Source organism: Oryzias latipes, chromosome 17 (assembly GCF_053564925.1).
Source record: "Oryzias latipes strain Hd-rR chromosome 17, Olatipes_Hd-rR_3.1".
NCBI lineage: Eukaryota > Metazoa > Chordata > Actinopteri > Beloniformes > Adrianichthyidae > Oryzias > Oryzias latipes.
The window spans coordinates 26,776,370-26,793,216 of NC_136253.1; the positions used below are offsets into that span (position 1 = coordinate 26,776,370).

The 16,847-nt window shown below is 41.6% G+C and overlaps 1 protein-coding gene across 2 annotated transcripts; it reads left to right on the forward strand.

Annotated features, from left to right (window-relative positions):
• Positions 1-7,285: 7,285 nt before the first annotated feature.
• On the forward strand, positions 7,286-16,594 carry onecut3b (one cut homeobox 3b). Of its 2 annotated transcripts, XM_020711019.2 has the most exons (3): positions 7,286-8,620; positions 12,571-12,659; positions 15,831-16,452. In XM_020711019.2, the coding sequence occupies exons 1-3, from the start codon at positions 7,549-7,551 to the stop codon at positions 16,026-16,028; spliced, it is 1,359 nt and encodes a 452-aa protein (XP_020566678.1). In that variant the 5' UTR covers positions 7,286-7,548; the 3' UTR covers positions 16,029-16,452. The 2 variants fall into 2 exon arrangements, with proteins under 2 accessions (XP_020566678.1, XP_004079355.1); XM_004079307.3 differs by lacking the exon at positions 12,571-12,659 and having other exon boundaries at positions 15,831-16,594.
• The last annotated feature ends 253 nt before the right edge of the window (positions 16,595-16,847 follow it).

A 16,847-nucleotide genomic window follows, 5' to 3' on the forward strand; every position in this document is an offset into this window, starting at 1 on the left:
TGATGAGTGTCTTCCCCTCAAAGGAAGACACACCAAACCTTTAAATGACCCTGATATCAAATGCGTGTCTTATCCCACCCCGTATTTTCTACTCCTGTGTGGTGCAGATACAAAACAATAAAATGCCAGTGCCTCAAGTGTTTTTCATCTGTCTCTCATTTTTTTTAACTCCTCCTCTCCTCGCTTCCTACATCCATCTCTCTGTCTGTCTTTGTTCAGGGGGCGAATCGATGGTTTGTATGAAACCAGCATATTACTCAGCCTGTAATGTTTGAAGATACCTGCGGCTAACAGTGAAAGTGCTTCCCACTTTATTTTGGGCTTCATTCATTTAAAGGTAAAATGTTGAACTCTAGTGACTAAAATAAGCTGACTTTTCTGTGTTTTTATGTCATGTCTACCAAATAAGGAATAAACTAAAGCTTAAAACCCTGTTTTCCACCCTAAAGTCAAGCCTTCTTTTTGTCGACCTTCTTTAAAAAAAAAATTGTTTTCTAATTTTTTATTTATGCAGGTAAAATCCTGATCACTTGCATCAAGATTACATTTGGTGGACTATGGCAGTTTTTTTCAACCCTTTTTGATCCAAGGTAAATTAATAATAAGTAAATTCACGAGGCACACCACTAACCAAAAATGTACAGTAAAAGAAACTCAACAACAGTCATTCTTAATGACCCACTCCAATGAAAATCTTGTTTTTTTTTAAAGTTTATAACAAGATCTTGTGGCATTTTCTGATAATGGAGGACATATATATTAAAAAATGTTAATATTACAACTTCGTTTCTGAGTACTTCTTTATTGAAGTTGTTGTAAATCAATAGCAGACAAAAACTGGCCATTGGCACAAGCTCCATTGCAATCTGATGCTTCCACTTTAAGACAACTAGATCCTTATTTTTTCTTTTTTTAACTTGTCCTGTCCAACAGATGAGCAAACAGATGAGAGCTGAAAGCCTCTTGTGTTGGACATACAGTATTTTACTGTTACAATAGGGGTTATGAAACATTTGACACACTAGGTGTATATTTAAATGAACCCCTTTTGTAATTCATACTAAACTTTATTCATATTAATTATATTTATAACAGTTTTTCGTTGGACATGACAGAAAAGAAAAGTAGGGAAGAAGAGGGAGGGATGTTAGGTGTAGGGAAGGTGTAGGGGAGGGATTATAGAAGGGGGGAAATAAAATCGTAGTGCAACATAAAGCAACAATTTGCTGGAAGTTTATAATCAATGTGATCAGGTTTAGATGTATAACAAAGGGGTGGGGCCTGTCCACACACACACACTCAAATGTTACAAACAAACCTTTTGGCTCCAATAATATTCATATACAAACAGGTACAGTAAACATAAAACAACTAACGTTCACACACGCATACTTATGCATTCAGACTAACCTGTGAAACATTTCATTCACTCACGCAAACTATTTTTGCAAAGGTGAGACAGCACCTGCGCTCGAGTGGGTCTTTATGTTCTTCTTACGTAGATGATGGAATGTAAAAAGAAGGAGGGAGAGTGCCAAGTCCTTCCCACACCAAGACCCCCCCCTTCCCACACCAAGACCCCCCCCCCCCCCCCCCCCCCCGCAACAGCAGCAGCAGCCAGGACCACGCCAACACCCGAACGGTAGCAGATAGAGAACAACTGCCTGCCGGGCAATCACATCCGCCACTCAGGCCAGGGACAGCATGACCGCCACAGGGGCCTCCAACGCTAGAGAGCAGGGAGGCATAGGGGGACAGAGAGTACAAGCTCCAGCCCAACCAGAAGAGCAGCCCCCCCCGCCACGCCAGGAGGGCCCTATGCTGGGCCCCGCCCCAGGAAAGCCCCCCGGGCCCAGATGAGCAGCCCACCACCACCCAGGAGTTCTGAGCATCCCCCCACCCCAACCCCAGTCACAAGCCAGGGGCCCCCAAGGGAGACCCGCCCCACGCTCCATGGGAGGCACCCACCCAGCCCACGGTTGGCCCAGGAGAGAGCAACGCAGGGGCTGACCCCCTTGCCTCTGAGGAGGACGTCCAGGAGAAGTAGGGGTAAATAAATAACAAATAAATTCACGAGGCACACCACAAACCAAAAATGTACAGTAAAAGAAACTCAACAACAGTAATTTTTAAAGACCCACTCCAATGAAAATTGTGGTTTTTGTTTTTAACATGATCTTGTGGCATTTTCTTATGATGGAAGTCGTATATATTAAAAAATGTCAACATTAGAACTGCGTTTCTGAGTATTTTTTATTGAAAGTATTGGAAATCAAGAGCAGACAAATACTGGCCATTGGCTCCGGCTCCACTGCAGTCTGATGCTTCCAATTTTAGACAACTAGATCCTTATACGTCTTCATTTTCCTCATCCAAGCTGGCACCTGGCTCTAATCTATACGGCTGGAAAGCTACTACATTGCCATTTTTGTTTCACCGCAGAGGTTGGGGTTGTGAGGGGCTGTAAGCTAGCTAAGAAAGTGTAAACAAATGGATGATGCAAAGTAAGGGCGGGCTTACTCTTTGCCAACAGTTCCACCCACAACTCGGAGGCAAATTTCTAATGAACTACTGTCATTCTACCAAAACTATATCGTAGTAAACAATCCAAACAGTCCTTCAATGTCTGCAGCAGGATGCTCCACATGTTCTACCAGTCTGTCATGGCGAGCATCATCATCACCATCTTCTTTGCTGCAGTGTGCTGGGGTGCTGGCATCAAAGCAAAGGACGCCAACAGACTGAATAAACTCAAAAAAAAAGCAGGGTCTGTTATTGGCTCCGAGCTTGCCATTCTGGAAGAGGTGGTGGGGGACAGACTGGGCGGCTAAACTGGGGACCATCATGGACATTCCCTCCCGTCCTCTCTTCAGGGAGTTGGACAAACTGAGAAGCAGCTTTAGCGGCAGACTTATACACCCCCGCTGTGCTAGAAAACGATACAGGAAGTCATTCCTGCCATCAGCCATTAGACTTCACAATTCATCTGGCAGACTTGGATGTACACAAGATTTTTGAGAGTTCTAGAGTTTTCGACTATATTTTCTGCCTGTTTACTTTTTTTTCTTTTCTTCCCTGGATATTTTTTGTCTTGTGTTTATTTTTATCTCTTATCTTATTCAGTGGTACTGCTACTACAACCAAATTTTCCTTCGAGGATTAATATAGTTGATCTTGAATCTTGAACACAGGTTTTTGGATTAAAAGATGGAAAAACATTTTACGGTCTTTCATATTTCTACTCTGTGTGAAACCCGGGCCTAGTAAATGTGACAATAATTTGGTCTAAAAATGTTTTTTTTTTATCAAATAGGTCAAATTAAATAATTTCCTACAGCACAGCTGAGGATCTTTTATGGGACATTAGTCTTCTGCGACACACTGGTTGAAAAACGCTGAACAAAGGAGCACAAGATGAATGCTTTACAGCGGCAAAAGAAAGAGATTTCCACATATCGTCTAAACTCCACAAATTGGAGACTTCATGTTGAAACGGTTCACCACATCTCCTTCATTTCTATGACAGGAAATCTCTTTCTATTGCTTCATATTAGTGAAAGAAGAAAAATCCAAACAGGCAAATGAAGCCTATCATGAATTAAAGCATGCAATGCTTTTGCTTTTAGAGAAAGCTTTTACCTTCATTTCAGGTTTAAATAATTTAATGGGAAGAAAAATTATGAAAACATAAATAATAATGTATTATCATATCAAACAGATGAAAAAGATGTTTCAATCATGACAGACTAATACATTATGATGTACTTATAATTCATATCACATCACAACCTTTAAAGATAATTTTGTCTCCACTCAATAAAAAAGTTAAAGTTTCTAACATTTAATTCAACCAATTTTTGTAAGGACAATAGTCTGTTTTACTTTGACCAAGTGTGGGCACAAACACTAATACACACCCCTCACAGGAGAATTGATTGACTATTCTGTCTCAATACATCTCTTCTTCTGTTACTTAGCAACCAGTCTCTGAGAGGATGCGGATGCTGGAGAAGTTATACTCCGTCATGTTTTCTGTTGATAAAGAGATGTGACCAACAAAAATGACACACTGTGATTTTAAGAAACACAACAAAACAAACAAAAAAAACACTAAATGTGAAATTACAAAGTGGGATGTAAAATTAAAGCAATTGTCAACTTATCACATTTATTTCTTTTTCTGATAAATTCTAACTTCACTTCTGTTCTTTCCTTCTATATTTGAATGCTTAGTTTAACATTTACATGCTGTCTGTGTGTGCACATTCATTTATTTTTAGATAGGCTGCTGTCAAACACTTTAAGACTCTGCATTGCACAAAAAGAGTAAATAAAGTTGTTTTGATTTGATTAAAGTTTCCACTGTCAAGAAAATATACATTTGGCTTTTTTAGATTATTATTTTTGTCACATAGTAAATGATTTTTATTAAATTCCCCATCCAAGCAAGTGAGACAAGCTTTATGAAACACGCTCATTAGAAGCACACAAGCGTTTAATTCAAAACTTGGATGTGACATTTAAATCTATATGTTCCAGGCTGCAAGAAAAAAGCCTCAGGATTTGATCGTTTCTGCATTCATGCTCTGGAATCAAATTTTCAATGAGCTACATAATTCAGATTAAAGCACAACGTGACAGAGGACTCATATTAAAATCTTTTGAGAAAAAGAACTCATCAGAATTTACACAAGTAGGCTGATTTCCAAATTCCCCATGGTTTCTTTTTAAAATATGAGTGTGTATTCTCTTTGTGTATGTGTGTGTGTGTGGTTGTGTGTGTGTGTGTGTGTCATTTAGAGGATTTAGATTTTTGCTGAAAATTTCTCTAAAATATGACAATGTGTTTTATTTTCAAAATCTTCCAAACAAAAGACAAAACAATAATTTAAACCACATTTTATCCCCATAATAATGTCGTTTTCTAATGCTTTGTGTTTTCAATAACCTCCTAATAATGCAGGCAGAGCAGGCCAGCTGTCTTCTTTTAAACTCACCCTTTGCAAGAAAAAAATGAAATATAAGAGCAATAAATAGATGAAATACGTGGCTTCTCTGCTAAGATCTTATCAAAATTCCTTCAGAAAATGTCAGAAAATAAATGAATAAACATTGTTAAAATAAATGCAACATTTTAAATCAGCTGAATTGGATGCAGGTCATCGACAAAAATGTTTAACAAACTTCCGGTCAATTAGACTAAATTAATGGGTCAAATTTACGAGATTTTGGATTTCACGCATGCGTGCGCACACATCCCGTTAGGATTATTAAAAAACTGTCATTGAAAATTTCCTGCTAATGCAATAAGACAAATGTTGACACGCAGGTGTTTCAGAATAAAAGTCACATAAAAACAGCGGAAGAAATATTGGCTTCTTTGGTCTTTCATTTAAAAAGTCAAAATAATTCTTTTCGAGTTGCTTTATTTGCTTTTTAAGGTATTCCTAAAAATGTTTTGTCTTTTATTTTTGCAGACCTCCACTAAAGATGAGGCCTTTGTGTAACAAAACTATAAACTGTAAAAGAAACAAATGTCTTCGGAATCTTTGAATCATAGAACATAAAAAATGAAAATCACCTTAATATTATTTTTTCCAACATATTTGCAGTCGGACTTTTTGCGCGCTGGCCTGCAGGTTAAAGCCGTGGAAACGTTCTCCACACAAACGCTTTAGGAAACAGCATTCAGTGCGGCTGAACAAATCCATGATCAATCTATCGAACGCCAAGATCAATACCCCAACTTTGGGGTAAACAGCTCGGAGCATTATGATATCCGGATGTAGCCATTAAACAAAAACCTTTTTGTTAAATTCGTTGTTTTTACGCAGCGATCAAAATTTTGGTTATAGAATGTGAAGGCGAAGGAAAAAGTCCAGCTTTTTAGGATCTTTGTCTGGTTTAGTTTGTATGAAATGGGCCTGCAGTTCAGAAGAGGAGATGAAACGTGTGTTACTGTCCGTCTTCTTCTATTGTCTAAGAACGATTCATGTCTTAAAAATGAGTAGTATAATGTTATAAAGAATAAAACCTTCATCCGTGATTTGAAATAATTGTTTAAAAAAATTAATAACCCAAATGATGCAGGATCGTTAACAGAAAAAAATTAAACGAGCTAACACATTTGCTTTCACGTGTATTTTTGGCACTTTTTTGTGTCGGAAACGTTGGGGGAAAAATATAAATTGACAATATTTGTATTAAGTTCTGTGCGCTACTGGAATGCAGACATAAAAAATGAAGAAAAATCAGTCATTGTGTATCTTGAAACTATTATTTTAATGTGTATTACCGTCAAAACTATTTTTGCTTCTGTTATACTTTTGAAACTTCTTAATTTTTATAACTTTAGTTCACACACACACACACACACACATGGCAAAAAAACTCGGACATATGAACGACACAAAGATAAAACAGACCGGATCTACATATTGGCCGTGGGTGAATGAAGCGGGCGGCACCGGCATCAATCACGGCACCGAGCTGGGGGCCTGTCAGGTCCGGAGCTACCCAAGGGCCCATTTAAGGTGACAGTTGATAGGAAATCAGATATCAATTATTATCTGTTTGTAAAATCTTTATTATTATTAATCATCAGCATTTTTAATATTTTGTTGTTGCTAAATGAGAAAAGAAACCAAAAACTTCAAACACATTTCTTTAAATGTTGTGGTTTTATTCTCCAGATTTGGAGATGTGCGCACGCACACCTGCCTGACACATCACGGTGTTCTGAATTTCGTGACCTTACAAACCACACCAGCAGGCTGCAGGGTAAGGAGCCTAACTTTTTGACCTCCTGCCCCCTCTCCCCCCTCTCCCAACCCTGCTAACCGGCCAGCGCCATGTCATTAATCTCTGTCAATCAATACTTCGATCAGGTTTATCACTAAGCGCATGAATGCAAAACCATACAGTCCGTGGGAAAAAAAGTTTATCTATAAAGGACTCTTGTGTCTAAATATAAACAGAATTTGAGGTGTATTTAATAAAGATCTCAGGATGGATTCGCGTATCGGTTTATCACACCTGTACATGCAGGGAAGGATTCCGCACGCGTGTTTAAATCCTCTAGGTGCGTAAAAATGCATAAAATTACAGTCTGACTCCGAGGTCAAAAGATAAAAATGCAATTTTTTTTATTTTAAATTCCAATGAAGAAGACTGTTCAAACATCACTTGGTGCCCGCCCCACATTTTAAATACAGAGGCGCGCCCCCTTTTCTCTGACACGCGGATCAACCTGCTCTGAGTGGAAGCGCTGTTGGACCACAGATGAGAAAAGCCCAGGAGCGCTGTACGCAGCGCCGCCACGGCAGAGCCAATCGGTTCTGAACCATCGGAACAACAGAACTTCGGTTTCACGTCGGATTGATCGGAAATATTGAATCAATGGATTGGCATTCAAACGGGTTGGTCGTTTTACTACGGGGTGGTTAGGTTGAAAGCAAAAGCGCGCGTGTCTGAGTGAGAGAGCAGCAAAAGGAAGGACAGGGGGAGCGGGTGGGAGGGCTGGAGAACGGAACATATATTCTTTCGGGTATGGAGCTCACCATGGAGAACCTGCACAGCGTCTCTGCGCATTCCCAGGCGGGAGACCTCATGAGCTCTCCACACGCTCGCCCGTCGCAATCCCCCAGCTCCACACCAAGAAATCTGGTCTCGCACGCTCCTAGTGCGCGGTCAGCGATGGTCTCAGGCATGGCTTCCCTTCTTGAGGGGTCCGGCGGAGATTACCGGACAGACCCATCCGGGTTGTCCGGACATCTCCATCCTTCCATCAGCATGTGCGAGACCGGGATGAGCCTTAGTAACACGTACACCACCCTCACCCCCCTGCAGCATCTACCTCCGATATCCACCGTGGCGGATAAGTTTCACCACCCTCACTCTCACCACCACGCTGCCGCGCACCAACGACTCTCCGCCGGGAACGTCAGTGGTAGCTTCACCCTGATGCGGGATGACCACCGCGGACTTACGTCAATGAGCAACTTGTACAGTCACTACCCCAAGGAGATGTCCGGGATGGGGCATGGCTCGCTGTCTCCGCTGTCCAGTGGACTTGGATCTCTGCACAACTCCCAGCAGTCTCTGTCCGCCTACGGGCACAGCGCGCACCTCTCAGACGCTAAAATGATCTCTCCGGTGCCGGGGTTCGAGTCCCACGCGTCCATGCTGTCCAGAAGTGACCAAGAGCACCTAGCTAGGAGTTTAGGGGGGCACGGCCATGGCATGATTTCCAACCTCAACGGCATGCACCATCACCCGCACAGTCACCTCCACTCCCAGGCAAACGGTGCGGTGATGCTGGGAGACCGGGAGAGGCACGGCCACGGGGCAAGCCAGGGAGTATCAGGGTCAAACATCCAAGCGGAGGAGATAAACACCAAGGAGGTGGCTCAGAGGATAACGGCTGAGTTAAAACGTTACTCTATCCCACAGGCCATATTTGCCCAGCGGATCTTAAGCAGGTCACAGGGCACGCTCTCAGACCTGCTACGGAACCCCAAACCCTGGAGTAAGCTCAAGTCAGGTCGAGAGACGTTCAGGAGGATGTGGAAGTGGCTGCAGGAGCCCGAGTTCCAGCGGATGTCTGCTCTCCGACTGGCCGGTGAGACAATCATTTGAGTATAATCATTTCACACTCACATTGATCGGCCTCCGCTTTATCAGCCGCCGTCACATTCCAGCACCGAACACTGAAAACGCACAAGGCTTCAGAGTTTCAGCACCACGGACAGCTCCGTTTTCACACCATCCTGTGGTCTCATCTGCGAAAAATACTTACGTCCCCATGTGGATATAAACTCTAAAAACTAAAACTTTTTAACACACACACCTTTATTAACAACTCCCCTTTCAAACACCGACATTTAAAGTGGATTTGGTGGTCTACATTTGTGATCGACACGTCAAATCCCAGCTGATTCACCATAAACATCCAATAAGCGTCCTCCCAGGACGCCTGTTTTTGTGTCCAACGCGGCGGCGGCGAGGCCAACCAGTTGCAAAACCAGAAGCGGGGGTGACCCCAGGCTGCCCAATCGATACCCCAGTTCCCACTCTCCTTTTTAAATGTGGCACACCAATCGATAGTGGAGCTGAGAGACGTAATAACCACAGGGTCTCTCCGGTTTTTCATTTAGTGCCGAAGTAAAAGCTCTAAGTTTAGAACACACGCAGGTGGGATCGTTCAAGCTCCAAGACACAAAAAGAGAATTCCACATTAGGAGTTTAAAGGAACGTAGTGGCTTTTAAAAAAACCTAATGTCGCCCCCTGCAGAAGATATCCCCAATACCCTCAGGCAAACTCGAGCTGCGCTACGTGTTCTGATGAAATATTGATTGCAGCTGGGTGGGGAGGAGAAACATACTGGAGTATGAATAGGAAATTATGAATACTGTAGACTTTTGGAAGTTGAACAGCGGCAGCCCTTAATATTGATAGAGACATACAACGTGTTAGAAATTTGTACTAAAATGTTTTTTTTTTGGTTTCGATAGATAGATAGATAGACAGACAGATAGATAGATAGATAGATAGATAGATAGATAGATAGATAGATAGATAGATAGATAGATAGATAGATAGATAGATAGATAGATAGATAGATAGATAGATAGATAGATAGATAGATAGATAGATAGATAGATAGATAGATAGATAGATAGATAGATAGATAGATAGATAGATAGATAGATAGATAGATAGATAGATAGATAGATAGATAGATAGATAGATAGATAGATAGATAGATAGATAGATAGATAGATAGATAGAGGATTAGTGGGTGGGGGTTTGAGTGTCATTAATAGTGTTGCTCTGTCCTTTCAGTGTTTGCCTAGCTTAGCACACGGAGGATCAATAAGGCCGTTTCCCCTTCCCAACCCCCTTCTCTCCCACTCCCTGGAGTTCACTGGCTCTCTGCAGCTCATGACAATAATATTACAAATCTGTCTCTAGTTAACCTGGCAACAGGCAAGCAGACTCCGAGAGTTCAGCACCACACAAGACAAACACACTGACTACAGAGGATGAGAAAGATGAGCAAGAGCTGTGTCATTGAGTTAAAGGATGTTTTTCCTTTCTCTCTCTGTTCAGCCTATCTTTTCATGTCCATCAAACTTTAGCCATGAAAGATTAATGCCAGCGTGTTCAAAAGAATACAAATAGGTAGCACTTGAATCTACAAAACTTCATTCAGCCTAGTTTACGCACAAAAGTGAGAAAAGCAAAGCTGAGATGTGGAAGAGAAGCTGCAGGAGTCAGGAGATGCCATTGATTGAGGGCGGGCTGGCAGGTTTCAGCTTTGTGTGAACAGTCAGATAGAGGCAGGGCAGTGAAAGGATCAATACCAACCTTAATAATTGATAAGTATAAGGGAGACTCAGGCGAGCCGAGGAGAAAGGAAGAAGGTGAGAGTGAAGGAGAACTTGAAACAGCATCTTTTAGGTAAGCAAAGTCAAATCTGTGGTTAACAGTTGAAGACCACACTCTCGTCTTCCTTCCTAAATGCCTCAGCAGAGGGTGTGTTAGTGGTTTTGAAAAATGCTGTTTACACCCCATACAAACTCAAATGTCAATTGTGCAAACCTGATACCAATGCTCTTGTAATAGACTTCTGTTGCTGGAGTATTTAGGAAGCCACAAAAGAAGGATTCTTGAGGAGGTACAACAGAAACGGCTGCACTGTTTCCAGTGAAATCAAAGCAGGAATGTGGATGTGTACTCAAAAAAAAAGAAAAAAGAAAGAAAAGAGACTCCCACAGAAAACAAAGGATACTAGAGCACCCAGCTGCTTATTGACACCTAATGAGGGCTTTTTGCTCATGTCAGCAAATCTTCAACGCAATCCAAGGTTGTGATGTCATTTGATTTTAAAGGTTGGTATGCTTTATGGCATTTGTAATGCTTTTTCGGATGCCTGAAGCACAACACACACGGAGTGTGCATGTCTGTGTGAGTGCCTCCACATGCACATATGTGTGTGACTGGGTTATAGAGTGTGTCTGCACTATACATTGTTCAGTCTTATCTGACTCGCTCTGAATCGGTATTGATTTCCTCTCTTCTGCTCTCTTCGGCTCTCTCATATTCTCTCCCTCTTTCTATCCCTTCCCTCCCCCTTTCTTCTCCTCTGACTCTGTGCCAGCAACGCCAAGGCAGATCCAATGCCTAACATCCCTAATTCAGCTCAGCTCTGCTCATCTATCTCCCATGGAACAGACATTTAACATATTTAATCACCATTGACAGTGCTGTGAAACATGTTTGGGCTTTAGGAAAGAAGAACCTCCTTTTTATTTGACAATGTAAACAATATTTTCATACATTCTTAAGCCCCACATCCATGTACATGATGAAATCACACATTTATGGAACAAACCAGAGACTAAACCAGTATTGCCTTATTACCAAGTTGCTATTGCTTAAAAGGCGCAGAAAACCTGCTTTCCTGCTTATAAAGATGTAATTTTGAACATCAACATAATAATTTTGAAAAAACAAACAAAACTGAGAAGTTTCTGTTTAGTTTCCTCAGACATTCAATTGAACATCTTCCTGTTTGCCGAACAATCTCTCTCTGTCATGTCCGCTCACCTGGTGGTGCTGAAAGGACAGCTCCAATTGTTCTTAAACGGCAAACCTTAATACCGGTATACGTATTAATGAACACCTGCATTTCTACAGCCAGTTGTTTAATTAAACAGTTAGATAAAAGATAAAGTTTTGTTTGATTTGTTCAAGGCATTTAAGTTTTTGTGAAATTTATCAGAGAAAAAGTTAGGTCGCATCAGGATTTATCTGTCCCAGCTTAAAGAAACACTTTTTTGGAGTGGAATTCGCAGTTATGTGCTACATATGGGTAATTTGTCTCACTTATAAATAAGGATAGCATAAAAAACATTTTAAGTTTTTGTGAGGTATAGGCGCGGCCCTTATGCGCAACATCAGTTTAATATTTCAGACAAACATCAATATTTCCACTCAGTTAGAAATAAAAAGGAAGCCAACAAAAGTTTTTGGTTAACTTCAGATGCAAAACAATGGTTTGGGACGTGAATAGGACAAAAACAAACCTATTTTCATTTTTTTTAACATATAAAACGCGTTTTTACGCAATTTTGGAGTTTATTCGCTATTTTGTTGTGCTGCACGGGTCATAAACCACCGCTTATAAATCACTCATTTTTATGTATTTTTATTTATTTATTATTCATTTAGGAGTTTAAGAGTTTGGTTAGAAAAAAATAGAGAGGCTCTTGAAACGCTCAAATATATTAGAACACGGTTTATGGCTGTTAAAGATATGACGGCGACCGATCCCTCCTCTTAACAACTTAACAAAACACAGAAATAAAAGAGATCGTTCCAATACGCCGACAATAGCCAGTTCGGGCATTTAAAGGATGAAGGACCCATTTGGCTTCAGCGCCACTGTTTGCTTGTTATTACAGGTGAGAGATAGGGCAATGAGCCTATAACATGATCAATACCATCAATAATATCTCCGAGGTGTGACAGAGAGTGATTGACACCAAACTGTTTCTCACCTGCAGTAGTCCGTCCAGGGCGGGAGAGGGCCCGCGTCACCGCACACAAAGCCCGATCTCATCCCTCCGTCCAGGCGTCGACTAGCAGCAGCACGGTGCGGTTAGTTCACCGTCTGCCCTTATGGCCCATCTGTTTACGCACACACGCACATCTGCACCCACACACACACATACCTGGAAAAGTAGACGTTTAAATATGAGAAAAAAAACAGCCAACTGTCACAATTGACAACGTTAATTGACCCTTAATTAGAAAGTTAATTAGTTGAATTTGTTGCATTGAGGATATTTATGACATCAATGTCTTGTAAACAAACTTGCATGCACCTGCTCTCCTGCTGCTGTGTAACTTTGCCTGAGACAATTGATAATCCCCCTATGTACCCTTTAAATAAAAAATTTATAACTTTTTTCAATTTTTGTTCATATACAGCTTACCAAAAATAAGACTTTAAATTTCATTAGCTGATGAAAACAAATTTTCCTACAGCTAAAAGAGCATCACAAAGTTATAACATACCAATCTGTCCTATTCTGATCTGCCCTTAACATTTTTAAAAGCTGGACTTTCAAAGTTAAAATGCATTGGGAATTTTTAAAACCTTAAACTTTATTTTACCCCAAAAGCCCAAACACACCAAAGAAATCAGGCGTGTTTCCATTTAAAACGTTCAAATAAACTCATTTTTTTCACTCAACTGCACAAACACTTGGAAATGAAAATAGTTCCATTATTATGTAAATGATTTGATGTAAAAATTAATTTACATTTTTTTCTTTAACTCCTTGATGCCTGAATTTATTTTCAGATATAAAAAATTCCTTTATGTTTTTACTTTCAAGTAGAATGAAAGTAAATTTGGAGCCAACGGGATTTGTTGCATCTTTGCATCAGATCAAGGAGTTAACATTTTTCAGAGGTGCATTCTTCATCTATGTTATTTGAAATGTTTCTGCTTTAATTTTTTTTTACTTTCATACTGATCTTTTACCATGAGAGTGCATCGTTACACTAAGAAGCAAACAGCGTCTACTCAAAGAAAGCCACAAAGCTCTTAGAAGAACCCCAGGTCCTTAATGCTCAACTACCAGTAAGCCAGCACAAACTAAGTAGCAGCTGCATAATGATGCTGTTGACATCAGGAAGTATGAAAGAGACATGCTAGAGAACCACTTGCTTGTCTTTTCTGAAAGCTCATTTGGTGAGGTGCCATACGGCTAGGATGACCTTTTTAACAGTTTGTTTTAACAGAGGGCCCTTGAATGAACAGCTCCCTCTCTATCCTCCCTGTGGTCCTATCTATTGCTCAAGCAGGGTGTGCTCTAGGGCCCAAAGGAGTCTCGTTTGAAATAGACCTATTGATTATCTAAAATATGTAGTAAATGGGTCCAGGCCTTGCACTATAGCTCCCAGTTTCCTCTGCCTTATGATGGCGGCTGACTCCAGGCCCCTCTCTGGTCTGAAAGGGGAGAAGCAGAGCAGTGTTGGCATTGTAAAATGGCCAGTAGCACAAGCTGTTGGAAAACAGGCATTACATATTAAATTATCACTATATTAGCACCAGCATTCAGTCATTACATTAGGGAATATTGAGTTTGGTTTGAAACAGCACTTAGAGAGCCTGGAGGAGACTCTGGCGCAGTTGGGCCTGAACCGATTAAATAAACGTTCCATGAAATGGTTCTGAAGTGCAGATCAATCAATGTGGGGACTATCAATCTGAGGGCAAATTAAAACAATTGAGCAAAAACAACAAGGGGGAAACAGTGGAGAAAGGACGATGTGATGGATCTGCAGGGCCCCTGCACACGCAGACGCAAACTTCGTCCTGCAGAGGAGAAATATCGCTGTTATTATGCTTCGGTTGCAGTAACAACACATGAACAATGGTCGCTCAGCTGCGCGCACACCCACAGGTCGCCACACATTGGCGTGCACGCGGGGAACGTTCATATTGATCTCCACCCCACAGTCAAATCTGTTTACTGCTGTTGTCTAAACCTGCTGTAAAGCCATCAATCATTTGCATATGCAACCTCCACTCTGCAGCCGGATAATTCCTCCTTCCTTTTCCACCATCCTCCTCTGTGCGCATTCATCCTTTGTTTTAATTCCCGCTATAGTCAGCAACTTATTCGGTTTATTCATTTATATATTTATATGTATATTTAAAGATATTTATTGCAGATTTGTTCCGCACTGGATGACTGCCACGGTTTTCCTATCTCACCTCCTTTGTTCCTCCACAGATAAACAATTTCTTCCCATCTGTCTGTCACAAAGCGCGCTCACGAGTTATACTTCCCCGGCTCGAGTCGGTGCACGTGCGCACACGCCACCCACGCACACACTGGCACCCACGTACACGCGCGCCTCGCTGTGGCAGATCGATGGGGATCGATCGGGTGGGGAAGGGAGCCCTGATTACTGGACCACGTGTTCAGAAGAAAACCGCGGAAAATCGATCATTGCAGCTTTTTAGGGCAGCAGAACAGAACAGACTCCCTCCAGTCTCCACAGCCAGAGTCAAGCCTGCCCTGACGATGCATCCAGCCACTCCACCGCAGACCCCAACTTTGTCAGCATTTCACAGCACTCCAGTCCATTTTCAGCAAGAAACACACAGAAAACGTTTCATCGTGGGTCTATTTATAAGGGGTTTATTAACGTCTTGGTGTGGTGGCAAAATTTGTTTCTTTTCATTGTTTACAAAAAAACGAGAAATCTGACAGCAAAATCCAAATTCATAAAGGTCGTTTATACAAGGCAGGGAGAGTTTATTCCAAAAAGCATCTGTTTCTGCTTGTCTTAAACTCTTTGGAAAATCAAAATAGACTTAGAACTTGTATGAAATCCATTATAATAATAGATCTGGTGCAAATGTTGGGCCTTCAGGCGTTTTGAATCAGGGGGTTTAAATCTTTCAAGCAAATAAGCCTTGTACAAAACGATTTAAAAAAAGGAAAACTTTATTTAAACAGCAAAACTTTAGTTTGAAAGATGACAAAAGAAGGCGTTGAATTGGACTTATATACAATGGCCACAAAAAAAAAATCATTCAAAAACATGACTTGTTCTCCTAGCCTGGTCACGCGGTTTTATTTTTATTTACGCAAAACATGCGCATTTCGTTTTTTGCATGATTGTTATAACATTAAAGTTTATGATTACTACTAATATTTGATGCAATATCTGCTGGTTTTTGGCTGAAAAAATTATTTTAAAAAAAAGATGATAATTGGGACTTCTCCCGTTGTGTCTCCAGCATGTAAGCGTAAGGAAGAGGACCGGGGGCGAGAGCGCAGCCAGGTCCCAAAGAAGCAGCGACTGGTCTTCACCGACCTGCAGCGCCGCACCTTGGTGGCCATCTTCAGAGAGAACCGCCGCCCCTCCAAAGAGATGCAGCTCACCATCTCCCAGCAGCTGGGCCTGGAGCTCTCCACCGTCTCCAACTTCTTCATGAACTCGCGCCGCCGCTGTCCGGACCGCTGGGACACAGAGGAGCACGCAGTGCACGGCCACGGACCCAGCGGCAACAGCAGCGCGTCGCCGATCCAACCCGGTATCTCCTCTGCCAACACGTTCTCCAAAGCCTGAAGGCAGCAGAGTTGTTGAACGGATTTGTGGACAGAGGAATTTAAAACAAACGAACAAGAAAACACACAAGCAAGCAAACAAAACCCGGCTCCAACTGCTGTCACGCAGCTCACCTGCCTGGTTTACCTGCATGAACGTGCAGAATAATCAGATCATGGTTTTCCTTTAATCCGAATCAAAGTGGGCTCACTTGCACTTTGAAGTGACGTATAACCAAAGATGTAGATGCTTAACCCCCCCCCCCAAAAACAAACAAACAAACAAACAAACAAACAAAAAAACAAACAAAAACAAATGATCTGAAAACCAAAGAGAAACCACCATCGTGGCTCTGCGTCAAAGCCTTGGAACGAGCTGCAGAGCGCGCGCAGCCTCTTTGCCTCTTTGTTTGCATTCAGCAGACAGCAGGCGCGTATTGGTCAACCAGAAAAACTCTAGTTTGTGGTATTTATTTGCATTGAAGGGTCAACATTTATGTGGATTTTAGCAAAGTCATCATACCTGGTGAACAAAGTTAAAAAATATACATGAGTGTTTGCCCCTCTGCTTTGGGGTCACTAATGTCGTTTATTTTCCCTTCTGAGGCCTCTAATACCCCCACCGAGGTCTCTATTTGACCCGCAGAGTGTGTCCTGCTGGCAAAACGCAGGTCCACATCATCTGCAGCCACTCTGCCCATTCACAC